This window comes from Pteropus vampyrus, unplaced genomic scaffold (genome assembly GCF_000151845.1).
Source record: "Pteropus vampyrus isolate Shadow unplaced genomic scaffold, Pvam_2.0 Scaffold23, whole genome shotgun sequence".
Lineage (NCBI taxonomy): Eukaryota > Metazoa > Chordata > Mammalia > Chiroptera > Pteropodidae > Pteropus > Pteropus vampyrus.
In genome coordinates this window covers 2,720,809-2,736,704 of record NW_011888804.1, presented here as the reverse complement: position 1 = coordinate 2,736,704, position 15,896 = coordinate 2,720,809, and the positions used below count along the sequence as shown (strand labels likewise).

Sequence of the window (15,896 nt, the reverse complement as noted above, 5' to 3'; positions counted from 1 at the left end):
CTGGTAGATTGCTTATTTCCATGTTTAGTTCTTTTTTTGGAGCTTTGTTCTTTTCTTTCATTTGGGACATGTTTGTCTCTTCATTTTGGCTGCTTCCCTGTGTTTGTTTCTATGTTAGGTAGAGAGAGCTGCTGTGTCTCCCAGTCTTGACAGAGTGACTGCCTTTGGTAGCAGATGTCCTGTTTGGCCCAGTGGCGCAGTCTCCCTGGTCACCTGAGCTGGTGTTCCAAGTGTGTCCCTTGTGTGGGTTGTGTGGCACGTGCCCTCCTGTTGTAGTTGAGTCTTGATTGCTGTTGGATGGACCCTCAGGCTGATTGGTTGTAAGGACTGGCTGAGACTACAGTGGAGGTGCTGCTGTGCAGGGGCCGGCCCTATGGAACGGGATTCACTTTAGCCGGGCTCTGGTGCTTGTTGAGCCTGCATTTTGGATGTGTGGTTTGTGGAGGTGGTTGGGTGGTGCTCTGGTGTGGTCTGAAGCTGGCCACCGGCTGTGTTGGTTCTCAGGCCTCTTGGGAGGGTCTCTGGTGCAGGCCAGGGTCAGCTGCTGCCTGTGCCCTGCCCAGGGCAACTTAGTGTGAGCTGCAAAGTGACCCGCAGATGGTTGCCATTTGTGCTGGGCTTGGAGGTGCTTAGCAAGAGGTACGGCTCATGCTGAGGCCAGATGCTGCTTTTAGGGAGGCTGTGAACCTTTAAGAGGTTTTAGGAAAGTCCACGGCATGAGCCAAGACAGGTTGTTTGTATGGAAAAGCACGAATAACCTGGGTGGGGTGCACAGAGTTAGTCGGACTGATTGAGAGTCAGATATGGTGCCTGCCTCTGCGTGCAGGCTGGATGAAGGGAGGGTTCGAAAAAGGAACGATGGCTTCTTGACAGAAGGCTTCTTGACAGAAGGCTTCTTGGCATATCCTTATGCCAGCTCTTCCATCTAGGAGAGAGCTGCTCCTTCAGCCCTCTTCGGCCCCTTCAGCCAGGCTATTCAGTTCCTTCCTATATGTCCCTGGTGCTTTTTGTGCTGCTGTCCCAGTGCTGGAGCTCAGAGCAAGCGAGTCTGTGCACAGGCCCTTTAATAAGAACACCTGGGACTCTACAGCCCTCCATCTCACTCAACCACGAGTGAGTCTGCTGGTTTTCACAGCCATAAGTTATAGAGAGAGACTTTTCTCCCTGGCACTAGAACCCTGGACTGGGGAGCCTGGTATAGAGCTGGGACCCCTCACTTATCAGGGAAGACCCCCATAGCTGAGATAGCTCTCCAGATTTTTAACCACCACAAATGGATATGGGACCAGTTCTTCCATGTCTCTGCCCCTCCTACCAGTCTCGAAGTGGCTTCTGTATATCCTGAATTATAGGACTTCCGTTCAGCTAGACTTAAGGAGATTTTCAATGACAGCTGTTCTGAATTTAGTTATAATTTTGATGTGGTTGTGGGAGGAAATTAGCACAGCGTTTACCTGTTTTACCATATTGACTTGGCAGTGTGTTCGTACATATTCTTGTGAATTCCATTTCTGAATGAGACAGATAAAGTATATGTATGAAAATACACATTTTTAACTTTCTGTCGTAGACATAACCTCTGAATTGTAAGCTATCTGAAGGCAAGGTACCTGAAGGCGAGGCTGTGTTTATTTTGTTCATTTAAAAGTATTTGTTAAATGTAAAGTTTTAAAAAGCTACAAATTTTGAGGGCTTTCTTTTGCCAGACTTTTTTTTTTACAACTTTAATGAGGTGTAATTGACATACAATAAACCTCACAGTATAAAACATACAATGTAATAAGTTTTGGCTGTGTATGTGTGTCTTTCTGTCTTTTGCATGTTATGTTATTTGATCCTCAGCAGTCCTGTGATCTTATTTCTATTTTACAAATAAGCAAACTGAGGACAAGAGTGGTTAAGTAACCTTTCTAGGGCTACAGTAAGTGGCTAAGCCAGGATTTTAAACAAAGTTGTGTGAAAAGTCGTAGAGTAGTCCTTTAGGTTTTAGTATGCCCTCTGTTTTTAAGCACTGCACTTTGGAGTCCTGGTGCTTTGGATTTCCTGGGTTAGGGAATGTCTGAGAGCTCTTCTATAACATTTAGTCACAGTCCTCTCATATTTCTTTCTTCTGCCCTTGGTGTATTGATGATGTCCTTTGCAACAGAAAAGCTTTTTTGGAGTCAAGTCCCACTCATCTGTTTTTTTCATCTGTTATTTGTGCTTTTAGTTTCATATCTAAGAATCCATTGCGAAATCCAAGGTCTTGAAGATTTATTCGATGTTTTTTTCTAAGAGTTTTATAGCTTTCTATTTAGGTATTTGATCCATTTTGAGTTAGTTTTTATATATGGTATGCGGTAGGGGGGTCCAACTAGTACATTCTTTTACTATCCACTTGAATATCCACTTGTTCCAGCACCAGTTGTTGAAAAGACTGTTTTTATTCCCCCCATTGAATTGTTGTGGTACGCTTCTCAAAAATCAATTGACTATAAGTGTAAGATTTTATTTCTGGGTTATCAGTGCTGTTTTATTGCTTTGTGTGTCTATCCTTATGCCAGTACCATACTGTCTTGATTACTATAGCCTCCCAAGATTATTTTGAATCAATTCTTGACATCATGTCATTTCTTCTGTATTTTCAGTATATCTCGAAGAGAACGGAAGTTTTAAAAAACATACCATTAGGACATGTAAAAATTAACATTAATTCCTGAGTATTATTTAACGTCCTATCAGTTCAGATTTTCCCAATTGTCTTTCTTTAAAAAAAAAAAAAAAAAAAAAAGCTTCACCAAGGCGTAATTTCGATATAGTGAAATTCACCAATTTAAAATGCACAATGTAATAAGTTTTTCACATCACAATTATAATTTATGTACGATAAAATTCAACCTTTTTTTAGGTACACAGTTTAGGTGTTTCTTTGGATCTCCTTTTAGTTTTGGGAGTGGCAGGTTTTTGGGATACAATGTACATACAAGAAACTCACCCTATTTAGTATTAAGTTCTTTGAGTTTTGACATATGTAGAGTCATGTAATCACTACCACAGTTAAAGATACCACCCTGTAAAGTTCCTTCCGTGCTTTTATATTAAATCCTCTCCCTTCACTCTCAGACCCAGGTAGTCATTGATGAGATTTCTATATAGATTTATCTTTCCAGAATGTCATATAAATGGAATCATGGATCATGTAGCTTTTTGTGTTTGACTTCTTTCACTTTGAACAAGAGTCCCCAACCCCTGGTCCGAATCCTGTTAGGAACTGGGCTGCACAGTGAGCAATGAACCTAGTGAAGCTTCATCTGTATTTGCAGCCGCTCCCCAACTCTAGCATCCCCGCCTCAGCTCCACCTCAGGTCATCAGGCATTAGAGCCTTATAGGGGCACCACCGGTCACTGGTGCCAAAAAGGTTGGAGACCATTGCTTTAAATCATCTCTAGATTACTTATAACCTGTAAATGCTATGTAAATAGTTGCTGTACTGTATTGTTTAGGGAATAATGACAAGAAGTCTACATGTTTAGTACAGACGCAACTGTTGTAGGCCTAACTGCATAGTACACATCAGCAACAACCTATCTTTTTTTTGAACCCGCTAATACAGAGGGCCAACTGTACTACCACAGTTTGTTTATTCATTCACCAAATAATGGATATTTGGGCTCTTTTTAGTTTTTGGCTATTATGAATAAAACAGCTTTGCACATTCACATTCATTGACCCTGAATAATTTCCTAAGAGCGGGATTGCTAGGTTGTATAAGTATGTTTAATTTAATAAGAAACCGCCAAACTCTTTTCCAAAATGGCTTGTATCATTTTCACTTCCTGCCAGCAGTGTATGAGAGGTTTTGTTGCTCTGCATCCTCACTAACAGTTGGTATTGTTGGCCTTTAATTTTGCCCAATAAATCTTATTTGGTTAAATGTCTGTGTAAGTCATTTGCACATTTATCAGGCTAATCTTTTTACTAATAAGTTGTATATTCTGAGTATGTCTATAATCAGACATATTTTGCAAGTATTTCTTTGTCTATGGATTGACTTTATTTTCTTAAAAGTGTCTTTCAAAGAATAGAATATTTAAAAATTTGATGAAGTTTTTGCTTTTATGGTTTATATTTTTTCTGTCCTATTCGAAATCTCTGTCTAACCCAAGGTCATAAAATTTTTCTCATAGTTTCTCCCTCACCCCCTCAGATTTTCTTTTAAAAGTTTTATTTAAACCTTTTATGATTAGGTCATTGGCCTATTTCAAGTTATCTTTGCTAAGTAAGCTCTCTTATTTGTAGTAGCTTTTTTTGTAGGATTTTCTGCATTAATGATCATGTTGTCTTTTAAAGATACTTTTCTTTTCTGTCCAATCATTTGTGTTATTTCATTTTCTTGCCTTTATTGCATAAGCTAGAACCTCCAGTTCAGTTGTCTCATCATTCTGTTTTTCTTTTACGGTTTGTTCTAATCAGTATTCACATGAGGTTTGCAAGTTGTTTGATATGTTTGATCTACAGTTTAACCCTTCATTTTTATGATAGGTGCTTTTGAATCAGTGATCAGCACAAAGTTCCTGCTTTTGTGGAGCTTGTTCATAGCATTGACTTTTTTTTCCCAATTGGTGGATCCAAATCAATTGAATTCCATTGTAAAACTTAAAAATAATTAAATGAGAATAAGAGCACTTTCATGACATTTCTCAATTATGTATACGTTAAACTTTCACCTATAGTCAAGTAACATTTTACTACATTTACTTTTTCATTTTCTCTTAAAGTCGATATATACATAATTAATATAAAATTAAAGTTACTTTATTAAACATGATAGACGTGGTGCCTCTTAGCTCTAAATACTTTACAATATATTTCCTAACAACAAGGATAGTCTCTTACAAAACTACATTACAGTTGTCAAGGAAATTAATACTGTGCCAAGCTATTTTCTATAGAACTTATTCAAATTTTACCAATTGTTCTAATTTTCTTTACAACAAATAGTTTTTTTTTCATAGTTCAGTAATCATTCCAAGATTATATGTTACATTCAGTTGTCATGTCTTTATGGCCTCCTTTAATCTGAGATAGTTCCTTAGTTTTTCTTTGTCTTTTATGACTCAACACTTTGGAATTTTACAGGTTATTTTGTAGAATGTCTCTCAGCTAGGGTTTGTCTGATGTTTCCTTGTGATTAGATCCAGATTATGCATTTTTGGCAAGAATAACATGGAAGTGATGCATGCGTTCTCGTTGTATGCTACCAGTAGATGCATGGTGTACATTCGTTCCATTGCTGATGCTGTTAACTGTGATCACTATAAAGTTATTTTTCACTATCATTAATCATTCTCTTATGGGGAGTTACTTTGTGACTATAAATACCCTTTTTCTGCTTTACTAGATTTAGTATCTATTGGCGATTTTTGCCTGAAACAGTTATTACTATAGTGGTTACCAAATGTAACCTTCTAATTCCATTATTCCTTCTACATTTATTAGTTGGAGTTCACTTGTGAGGTTTATAGTGTGACAAGGGAATGGAGCATGAGACGAGCTCTCTAGGTGAAGGAGCAGGGCTCTGGCTCAGGGTGGCACAGGTAATTTCTGTGAAGAGTTCAACTTCCATAGTCTGAGAGCTATGTGAAAGGGTACAGAGCAAAGTAGAATGCCTCTTTCTTCCTGTTGGGTTGACCCTTTTACATTATAAAATGTTCCTATTTATCTCTATTAACATTTTTTATTTCAAAGTCTGTTTTGTCTGATATTAGTGCAGCCACTCTAGCTTTCTTGTATGTGCTGTTTGGACGATAAATCTTTTTTCATTCTTTTACTTTCCATCTATTTGTATCTTTGAATCTAAAATATTTCTCTTATAGACAAAGTATAGTTGGATTTTATTTTTTATCCAGCTAAGCCTGTATCTCCAGTGATTCTGCCAATCTCCTATCAATTGCTTTTGACCACCTCCACTGTTTTTGAGAGCACTGGTAGGCATGAACTTCTCTGCACACTGTTGCAAATGAAGTTCCTTTGTGAAAAAAAATTGGAGCTTATCTTTTTTGTAATTGTGGTAAAATATAGATAACAAGTTAGTTTTAACCATTTTTTAAATTAATTTTTAAATTCGTCGGGTAACATTGGTTGATAACATAAGAGTTTTGGGTGTACAACTTTATAATACAATATCTGTGTACTCTGTTGTATGCTCACCACCCAGTACTCTATAGTATGCTCTCTTTCCTTGACCTTACCTTCTTTGCCCTCCCCATACCCCTTTACCTTCTGTTAACCACCATTCTGTCTATGAGTTTGAGGGGTTTTTTTTGCTTGTTTTTTTGTTCATTTGCTTTTTTTGGTTTTATATCCCACATAGAGTGAAATTATACGATTCCTGTCCTTTTCGTCTGTCTTACTTCACTTGGCATAATACTGTCCAGATCCATCCATGTTGTCACAAATGATGGTGTTTCATCTTTTTTATGGCTGAGTGGTATAACCATTTTTAAATGTCTAGTTTAGTGGCATTATGTACATTCACGTTGTTGTGCTACTACCTATCGTTGTGCTACTTCTATTAAGTTAAAACATTTCCCAAAAAGGAAGCCCTGTACCTATTAAGCAGTTACTTCCTGTTCCAACTACCCTCCAACCCCTGGCATCTACCATGCTACTTTCTGTCGATGAATTTGACCACATACCTCAGATAAGTAGAGTTGTACAACAGTTGTCCTTTTGTGTCTGGTTTATTTCACTTAGCTTGTCTTTGAGGTTCATCTATGTTGTAGCATGTATCAGAACTTTTTTTATTTTTAAGGCTAAATAATATTTCACTATATGAATGTACCACATTGTTTATCCATTCATTTGTTGATGTTTCTTTTTTTCACCTTTTGGCTTTTGTAAATACTGCTATGAACATTGGTATACAAATATCTGTTCAAATCCCTACTTTCAGTTATTTTGGGTATATATTCAGAAGCGGAATTGCTGGATCATATCGTAATTCTATGTTTAATTTTTTTGAAGACCTGCTATACTATTTTCCACAGCAGCTGTAGCATTTTACAATGCAGTGCACAAGAGTTCCAGTTTCTCCACATTTTTGCCAACATGTTATTTTCTGGAAGTTTCTGTTTGTTTGTTTTTGATAGTAGCCATCTTAGTGGGGGGTGAAGAGGTAGCTCATTTTAATGACTAGTGATATTGAGCATCTTTTTATGCATCTTTTGGCCAAATGTATAATTTCTTTGGGGAACTGTCTATTGAAGTCTTGTCTGTTTTTGAATTAGGTTGTATTTGTTTTTGTTGTTGTAGGAGTTCTTTATGAATTTTGGATATTAACCCCTTATCACATATATGAGATGCAAATAATTTTTTTCCCAATTTTGTGGATTGTCTTTTCAATCTCTGATAGCATCCTTTGCACAAAAGTTTTTAATTTTCACGAAGTCTTTTTTGTCTATTTTTTTTCTTATGCTGCCTGTGCTTTTGGTGTCAATATTAAGAAATCATTGCTAAACTGAAGGTCATGAAGATCTTTTTCCTGTTTTTCTCCTAAGAGTTCTGTACTTTTAGCTCTTAAATTTAGGTCTTTGACCCATTTTGAGTTAATTTTTGTATATCACGTAAGGTAACAGTACAGCTTCATTCTTTTGCATCTGGATATTCAGTTCTTTTCAGAATTATTTGTTGAAAAGACTGTCTTTTCCCCATTGAATGGTTCGAACCACCTTGTTAAAAATCAGTTGCCCATATATGTGAGGCTGGCTTTCTGGGCTCTTTTCTTTTCCATTGGTTTTTATGTCTATCATTATGCCAGTACTACACTGTTTTGATGACTGTAGCTTTGTAATATGTTTTGAAATTGGGAAGCCACACTTAATTTTTGATTTATGTGTGTCTTTAAATTTACAATAATTTTTCCTCCTTCTATGCTGTTTTTTTCTTCTCATTTATTTGTTGAAGAAACTGTCATTTGTTATGTAGAATTTACCACATTCTGGATTTAACCGATTTGTAACTCCATGGTATCACTTAATATATTCTTCTATCTTATGTATCTTTAAATTAGTAGATTTGTAAACTTGATTAAATCCAGGCTCTGATTGCATCCTATTAAGAGACACTTTTTTTTAGTTAGGGAAATTTAAAAAGCAGACAGAATGATATAATTAACCCCTCTACACCTGTCACCTAGCTTCAGCAGTTAAGAACTCAACTTTATTTATAACCTCATTTATTTCTTCCTTCCTGTATTATTTTGAAGCAATATAAACTCTTACTTTTCTAAGTTTCTATATGTTAATTCGTGCTTACCATAGTGTCTGGCATTTTGAATCACAGTTTTAACCTCATATTTTAGTAACTATTGAAAGCTCAGAATCCTAGATATTGTTTTGTTAATAAATCTGATTCATCTAATCGTATTTAGGACTAGACATGATCTTGGCTTTTCTTGAGATTCAGTTTTTGTTACTATGAAATATTAGGATGCTTTGTTTCAAAATACTAAAAAAAGAGAAGCATAATCAGAGTGGATCCAAAAAGGGGGGGAAAAAAAAAACCTAATGAATTTAGGCTTTTATCAGTTTTAGAGAATGTTGCTATGATAGTCTAACATTCCCTGGGGGGCCAACCACCTGGTAGATCAGTGGAAATGAGTGATTTCTACACTCTGTACCACTTTATCCCACTGTTCCCCGCCCCCCACCAATTTAACTATTTTTCTACTAACTAAATTAGATTATTAAAACACTCTTTATTAGTCAAAGACATAAATATACAATTAAAAAGTATGGCTTCTATAATGGAGTTTTATGTTTTAAACTCTTCAGTAGCTTTGTGGGGATGCCATATGAGTTTAAGAGCACTTAATTGGTTGTATTTGTTTAAGTCTTTTAACTGTCATTTTAGCAACCACTAGATAATTCTCGCAAGCAAGGTTAGCCATTTTTTAGCCTTAGGCTACAGAAAACAAACAAATAGAAAAAGCTAATAAATTCACATGATGTTTCAAAAACATAGAAATTCAATTAGGCTTAATTGTGGTGTTAGTTTATTCCTTGTGATGCAATTTCAGAGAGGCAGCATGACCTAGAAATGAAAAGTCTGGACTTTGGATCACTTGGTTCAAATACCAGTTCTCTGCTGCTCATTAGTGAGATGATTTTGGTCAAGATCTTTAACTGCTAAGGTTCAGTTTCCTCACCTGTAGAGTAGGGGGCAAGAGGTTTGGCATTGTGCTTTCCATAGTGTCTAGTTTGTGGTAAGTTCTGTAAATGATAAATTATTGGTCATAATCCTTAGACTTCAGGTATTTCTCTGTGCTGTGTGTGAGACAGAGTTACAAAATCAGAATGTTAGAAATAGAAGGAATTTCAGAGATGATTTAGTTCAAGACATTATTTTCTAGATGAAAGAAAGTGACAGAGTTGGAGACCAAACTGGCCTTGGCCTCAGATCATTGCTACTTTACTGGGAATTGACACCATTCATACTGTTAAATTTTTTGGATCTGAATTGTGCTTCTCTTTGTATTAAGTTTGTGGCTTAATTCGAGAGTCGTGATTATTTTATTAAAATGAGATTCCAGTCCTGTTATTCCAGGGTAACTAATTTTTATGAGGGTTATAACATTTCACTTTATTACTGTTTTTATCATAAAAGGCCTAATCTTTTCCAGTGAAACAAGCCTTAGGGTGTATTATGTTCTATAATTAAATTAACTTGACAGCCAACTTTGGTATACTGCAATATTTCAGAGGGAGGGGTTGGCAGGGAAAGGCACTGGTGGTATAGATTCTGACAAAGGCACTTATGATTTAGATGTGAAAGAGCTTTGAATGATTTAACTTTCAAATGTTTTTCTGCAGTTGTAAACACAGTACCTATTTTTAGAGGTGTGGGAAAAATATGGGAGGTGACTTGATGTCAGTCAAATCAGGAATACAATTTACATTTTGTACCTTAGTAGCTTTTCATAACAGTGATTGGTTACTTTTGGAATGAAAATTATTATATTTAGTATTGCTTATTTCTTCCAGTAGGCTATTTTTATTTTTATTTCTTTTATTTGATTTTTATTATTTTCACATTCTTTTCTTCGTCCTCCCTTCCATGACCGATCCCTGTTCTGGGCCCTTGGAGCAGCAAAGCACAGAGCCTTACTTTAGGTAGTTTTTATGCTTAGCATTAGATGAGCCCAGCCCACAGATTATCTGTGCTTTATTTAAATGGAATTAGATGTTTTAAATTTGAAAATATTTTAGCTTGTTTAGCCTGTCGAATTTAATAAACACAGTGTTTAATCTTTTCAGAGGTCGAAACAATAGCAAAGGACTGCCTCAGTCTACGGTGAGTAACTTGAATATTATTTGTTTGGAAAAATCGGTAACTAAAATGTGATTTTTAAACCATAGACCAGAAGCCAAGGGAAAAAATTTCTTTTGAATTTTATATCTCAGATATCTTTTGTAGGTTAGTACTGTTTGGTATAAACTTATTAGCTATGTGTGTTGTATTCGACGGTGACTATAAATTAATCTATAAATATTTGTCATGCATAAATAATAACTCATTTGTTCTTTTATAAATGGCTAAAGACAGATCTAAGCGAGTGTCTCCTAGAAGATAAGTGGAACACCAGAAGTGGAGTTTGCAGAGCTTTTTGGGTTTTTGATTTTGAATTAATATGCTTTTATTTCATTTTTCTCCCTTGGAAAGGGGCTTTTGGTTTTAAATTTCAGAACTTTATCAGTGAAATTAAACTGGGCATGAAAGGGAAAAGGTGTAAATTCCACGTTATGGAAGAAATAAATGAGCTATCACTAATTATTAAGACTTTGTCTTTATTAGACAGATTTTTTTCTTTAGAATCAGGAGGACACACACTTATGTAGTATGTAACATGGAGTTGTGTGGCTGATTAATCCTTAGAGCACTGTCATTGATTCGTATATGCTGAGAGAAGGTAGTCAAGGGTCTTCTACAAAGGTGCCCCCACTCCATCCCATTTATCTATCTATTAAGGTATACTTAACCCTGTTCAGTGTATAGGTCTGTGAGTTTTGATGCATACAGTTGTGCAGCCACCATCACAATCAAGGTAATAGAACAGATCCATCACTTCCAAAAGTCCCTCATGCCACTTTGTATTGAACCTTACTCCCCAACGATCGATCTGTTTTCTGCTCTTACGGTTTTGTTTTTAGTCATAATGCAAATTCACTTTTGCTTTTTTGTATCATGTATAGTTAAAACACTGTTAGTTGGTATGACTGATTTCACTTTTGAAAATTTAAGCTTCTATTCTCTAAGGAAGCAAAAGAGTGTAGTAAAGCAAATCTTCCTTTAATGCATGTAAGGTATTACAAACCTAACTAAACATTTTGTAATAAAATAAATGTTAACTTGAATGTATATACAAGGATAAATTCTGATTGCTAATGTTTTCTCTTAATATTCCAGATTTCTTTCGATGGGATCTATGCAAATATGAGGATGGTTCATATACTTACATCAGTTGTTGTAAGTTATCAGATTATTGGGGAGCAATTGCCTTGGGAGTGAAATAATTTCATAAAGTTAAAATGTAGATGAATGATTTTCTGTGTAACTTTTCTTAGGTCATGTTTAATTAGGATAATTTAGAAAAAAGGGAAAGAACTCTACCCACGTTATTGTAACTCACTATGAAAACATTCTTGTTAACTCTGCAAAATAATATTAGTAATTGTCTTTAGTGCATTCTTTTGTCACCTAATAAAACTGGAGTTGGAGTCAGAAATACCTCAGTATTTAAGTTGAAACTGAGCAGGGTCTCCTGAAGAATTTTGAAAATTCATTGTATCATTGATACATTTTAAATCTTTCTCTTGTTCTGTCAGTAAAGATGTAATATGTTGAATGAAGCTTGATAAAAAGCTATAAAAAGTAATTTGAAAACAATTTTTTAAAATTTTATTATTAGTTTCAAGTATACAGTATATTGGTTAGACATTTACATAGTTTATAGAACGATCCCCCTATATAGCATATTATTTTTTTGATAAATTATTTGTATGTTTTTAGGGATCCAAATGTGAAGTACAAGTGAAAAACGGAGGTATATATGAAGGAGTTTTTAAAACGTACAGTCCTAAGGTAATTTTTACTCTTTTCCTTTTTGTTAAATGTGAAATCCCATGAATCATCAACTACTGTATAGGTGTATGGCTTCCAGAAAGCATTTATTAGTTTCTGATTTAACAATTTTAGTTATGAGGTGAGTATGTTTGTCCCATTTTCATGCTCAGTGCTTCACCTTTAAAGTACTTTTTAAAACCACTTTGAATGATTTTGCTCTTCAGTTTCAAATACTGATTATTTTATAGATGGTTTGTATAATCTAAAAGACTTATTGTTCTCTGTGCCTATTAAAATATTTTGGCCTTTTCATGCCTTGTGGACTACAAGGTGGGGGATGGTCCATTGTTTTCTTCTTTATCACTATTAATGTGTTTAAGACAGACCGTAGTAGCAAGGACCAACTTTTAGATGAGAGGATTTATGAATGATGGATAACAGATTGTATTTCTGAGAGAAAGATGATTACAAGGTTCTCGTGAGATAGATTAATTTTGTCAAAGGCATATAAGTGATAGTACCTTGGTGCACTGAACAGTTCCTGTCTTATTTTATAAATGTTTGAATACTTATTCATGTTTTTTATTTTAGTGTGATTTGGTACTTGATGCTGCACATGAGAAAAGTACAGAATCAAGTTCAGGGCCAAAACGTGAAGAAATAATGGAGAGTATTTTGTTCAAGTGTTCAGACTTCGTTGTGGTACAGTTTAAAGATATGGACTCCAGTTATGCAAGAAGAGGTAAATTTTGGTTTCCTAAATATGCTTCATGCTTTATAAGATTTGTTCACGTGGGCTCTTCAACATTGATCATGCAGGCGTTTTTTAAATTAAAGAAATATAGGCTTTTCAGAATAACCTAATTAAGACAGATGGGAATTTTAATGCATTTTTGTTGGAAAACATTTAAAATTTCAGTAGAAGATTCCTTAGTACTTTTAGTAAATAGAGACTTGTGTTCTCTTAAAAACAGTTTATAAAGGATTTTCTACAGTTTCATGGTTAAGAATACTACTGATTATACTCAACTGAAAATTTCTTGTCCCATTTGTTGTACAGTGATCTAGTTTATAAATTTTTAGTTTTACTATGCTTATAAATAACATTTCTGTTTTTATTATGCTCATAGTTTTATAAATGCTTTAGTTTTATAATCTGAAAATATAATGAAGGGAGAAAGGCAGAGAGTTGTGGGTAGAAAATGATTGTTTAATGAAGATGAAAACGGTAAAGAAGTAAAACATATTTAAAGAACATTCAGAGTATGGGACTATATTTTGAGAATATAAAAGTGGTGATGTAGTTATATTAAAATTTAGTATGTTTCAAGTGTCCATTGAGGAAAATATAGGAATTGCTGTTAATCATTTGGAGAGCATAGTCTGCAGTGCTGAGTGTTCAATAACATATTGAAAGACTCTTCTGGGCCATTTTGAACTTGATTCTAAAATTCTTAAGTTGATTTTTTTGGAGAGAGATCAAATTTTATAGTCAATTCTATTGCAAATTGTAACTCAACAATTTTTAATATTCATGATTCAGTATATGCCAGCACCTGTTTTTGTTATGCTGATTTTTCTACACTGTTACTTATACATTACAAGCCACCCAAAAGTTAAAACCTTTCTCTTGGACCTCTTAACAAGATTCTTAGCTATAGTTAGCTTGCCTTCTCAGAAGCTAGCAGTGCTAGGTACTTTGTAACTGCTTTGCAGTGCTGATAAAAGGACTGTGTTCTGTTCCTGTATCTTCTCAAGTGTCTGTGATTCACAACTTTTTGTCTAAGAGTCCTTCAGTGGCCCATACAAGGAAACAAGTCTTTTTAGTTGCTGCCTTTAGAGTTGATCTTGTTTAGGCCTAGGAGCACAAAATTATTTATATTTATACTTCTGTTGAAGTATTTTACTCTTAAATTGAAAAATTGACTCTAGATCATGAACCAAAGGGAAAATAAAATTTTAGTTTAATTTAATACATAGCACACTGGAAAAAGTATTGGTCATAACAACAAAATATTTCCTCCTGTTTTGGGTGCCGGGCCATTTAACTAACAGCCATTCGCAGTATGCTTTGTTTTTTATTAAGTGAATTGGCATTTCTCAAATTTGGAACAGTAACTGATCCTCTTTAGAATTAATATCTTTAAACTTTTATTATTTTGTTTATTATTTCATTATATCTTTATCAGGTAATTTGTGTTCATTGTAGAAAGCCAAGAAAACACAGATTGAGAACAACAGCTTTGACAATGTTCAGTATACTCAATAAGGGAATGGATATGTTTTGTTACATACATAAAAATAGTTTTCTTGATGAGGACATCCAGTAGCGGAGTAATTTCAAGTATTTTATTTAAAGACTGTAGCAGTTTAGTAAATTACACAATTATATCCAGTTCATGGTATCCTGAAAATAGTATTAAGTCATGTGTTTAGGATTTCAGGTCTCTTAAGCCAGACTTTTAACACTATTTTGGAAGAAGTAGCCCTCTATAAAAGTATTATTATGGAGATGCTATTAGTATAGCGAAAGCTTTTTTAGAGTTATTAATTGGCATGGTTCATTAATTACAAAAATTAAGGAATTTAGTACTGCTTTTATTTTGTATTAAAGACTTACTCAGATTTCTAGTCTCCTTGAATAAAGGAAGATAGGGTTTAATCATTGATTCTTAATACTTATTTTAGTATTAAGGTTCTTATTTTAGTCACCCATGCAGTTTCTAAAAATGTTTAGTTCTCATTTCTTGAGATTCTGATCCTGAAAGAGGCTCTGGGCCTGTGAGTCTGAGGTGCAGTCAGGGGTGTGAACCACTAGTTTTCATCGAATGTCCTCGGAATGGCTCTGTTCTGTGGGTCTTGAGGATTTAGACTTTATTTCCTTGATTCACAGCACCCTTTCTGTCTCACAACTGGAGATTATCTTGAATAGTCTTTGTTGGTATCAGTTTGATACTACTTTTCTACATCTTAAATGAGCCAGATGGATTGAGGTTGTTTTTTTTTTTAAGGATTAATAGATGTGAGTGACTGAGAAGAGGGAAATTTGATTCCTTTCTGAGCTTTTATCTTATAATTTTCTTTGTAATAGTACTGTAAAATTCTTAAGGTAGATAACATTAACTAAAATTTGAGTGCATATTCTGTTTGTCAAGCTCTGTGCTAAGTGTTTTATATGCGTTGGTTTCATTGAATCATTACAACTTCTTTCTGAAGTGAGTATGATTATTATCTACATGTTGTAGATGAAGAAACCGAGATACAATTAAGTAACTTGGTAAAAGTGAGGACACAAATCCAGCACTCTCTGACTCCAAGTCATGTCTGGTTTGTTGTTTACCTGAGCTATGTCAGAATAAATCTTCATTTACTTTAACGGATGTTCTCAAATAAAGCCAAAAATAAAAACCAGACTTTTCATGTAGTATAAATATGCAGATTTTTATATTCAAGATTCTTTCCTTTTAAAATCTTTGGTTTAATTTTTGGAGAAACTTTTTAAAGTTAGGTCAATGTGGCTTTAAAAAATTTTAGTGCTAACTTCCTTGGTTTTAATAAATTTTAAAATTTGTCATATTTATACACATATTCAAGTGAATAAGAGACCTAGAAATAATTGCTGTCTTCTTATGATATGGTGAATAAGTTTCATTTGTTCTCTTGAATGATATACATGTAACAGTTTGATTTATGGGCAAAACGAAAAGTAGCTTTATATTTTTTAAGCTGTGAGTTCCTTTTGAACACATAATTAGATGAAACCATCGGATCGTCCCAGGAAAATTGGTGTTTT

At 34.6% G+C, this 15,896-nt stretch overlaps 1 protein-coding gene across 12 annotated transcripts in view; it reads left to right on the top strand.

Annotated features, from left to right (window-relative positions):
* ATXN2 (ataxin 2) overlaps nt 1–15,896 on the top strand; it is a 91,859-nt gene that overhangs the window by 17,471 nt on the left and 58,492 nt on the right. For all 12 annotated transcript variants that reach the window (XM_023528222.1, XM_011355800.1, XM_011355799.1 and 9 more), the window contains 4 exons: nt 10,297–10,333; nt 11,447–11,506; nt 12,050–12,121; nt 12,695–12,845. In XM_023528222.1, the coding sequence (XP_023383990.1) occupies nt 11,474–11,506; nt 12,050–12,121; nt 12,695–12,845 (256 nt within the window). In that variant the 5' untranslated portion in view covers nt 10,297–10,333; nt 11,447–11,473. Of the gene's footprint in view, nt 1–10,296; nt 10,334–11,446; nt 11,507–12,049; nt 12,122–12,694; nt 12,846–15,896 lie in introns of those variants that run through there.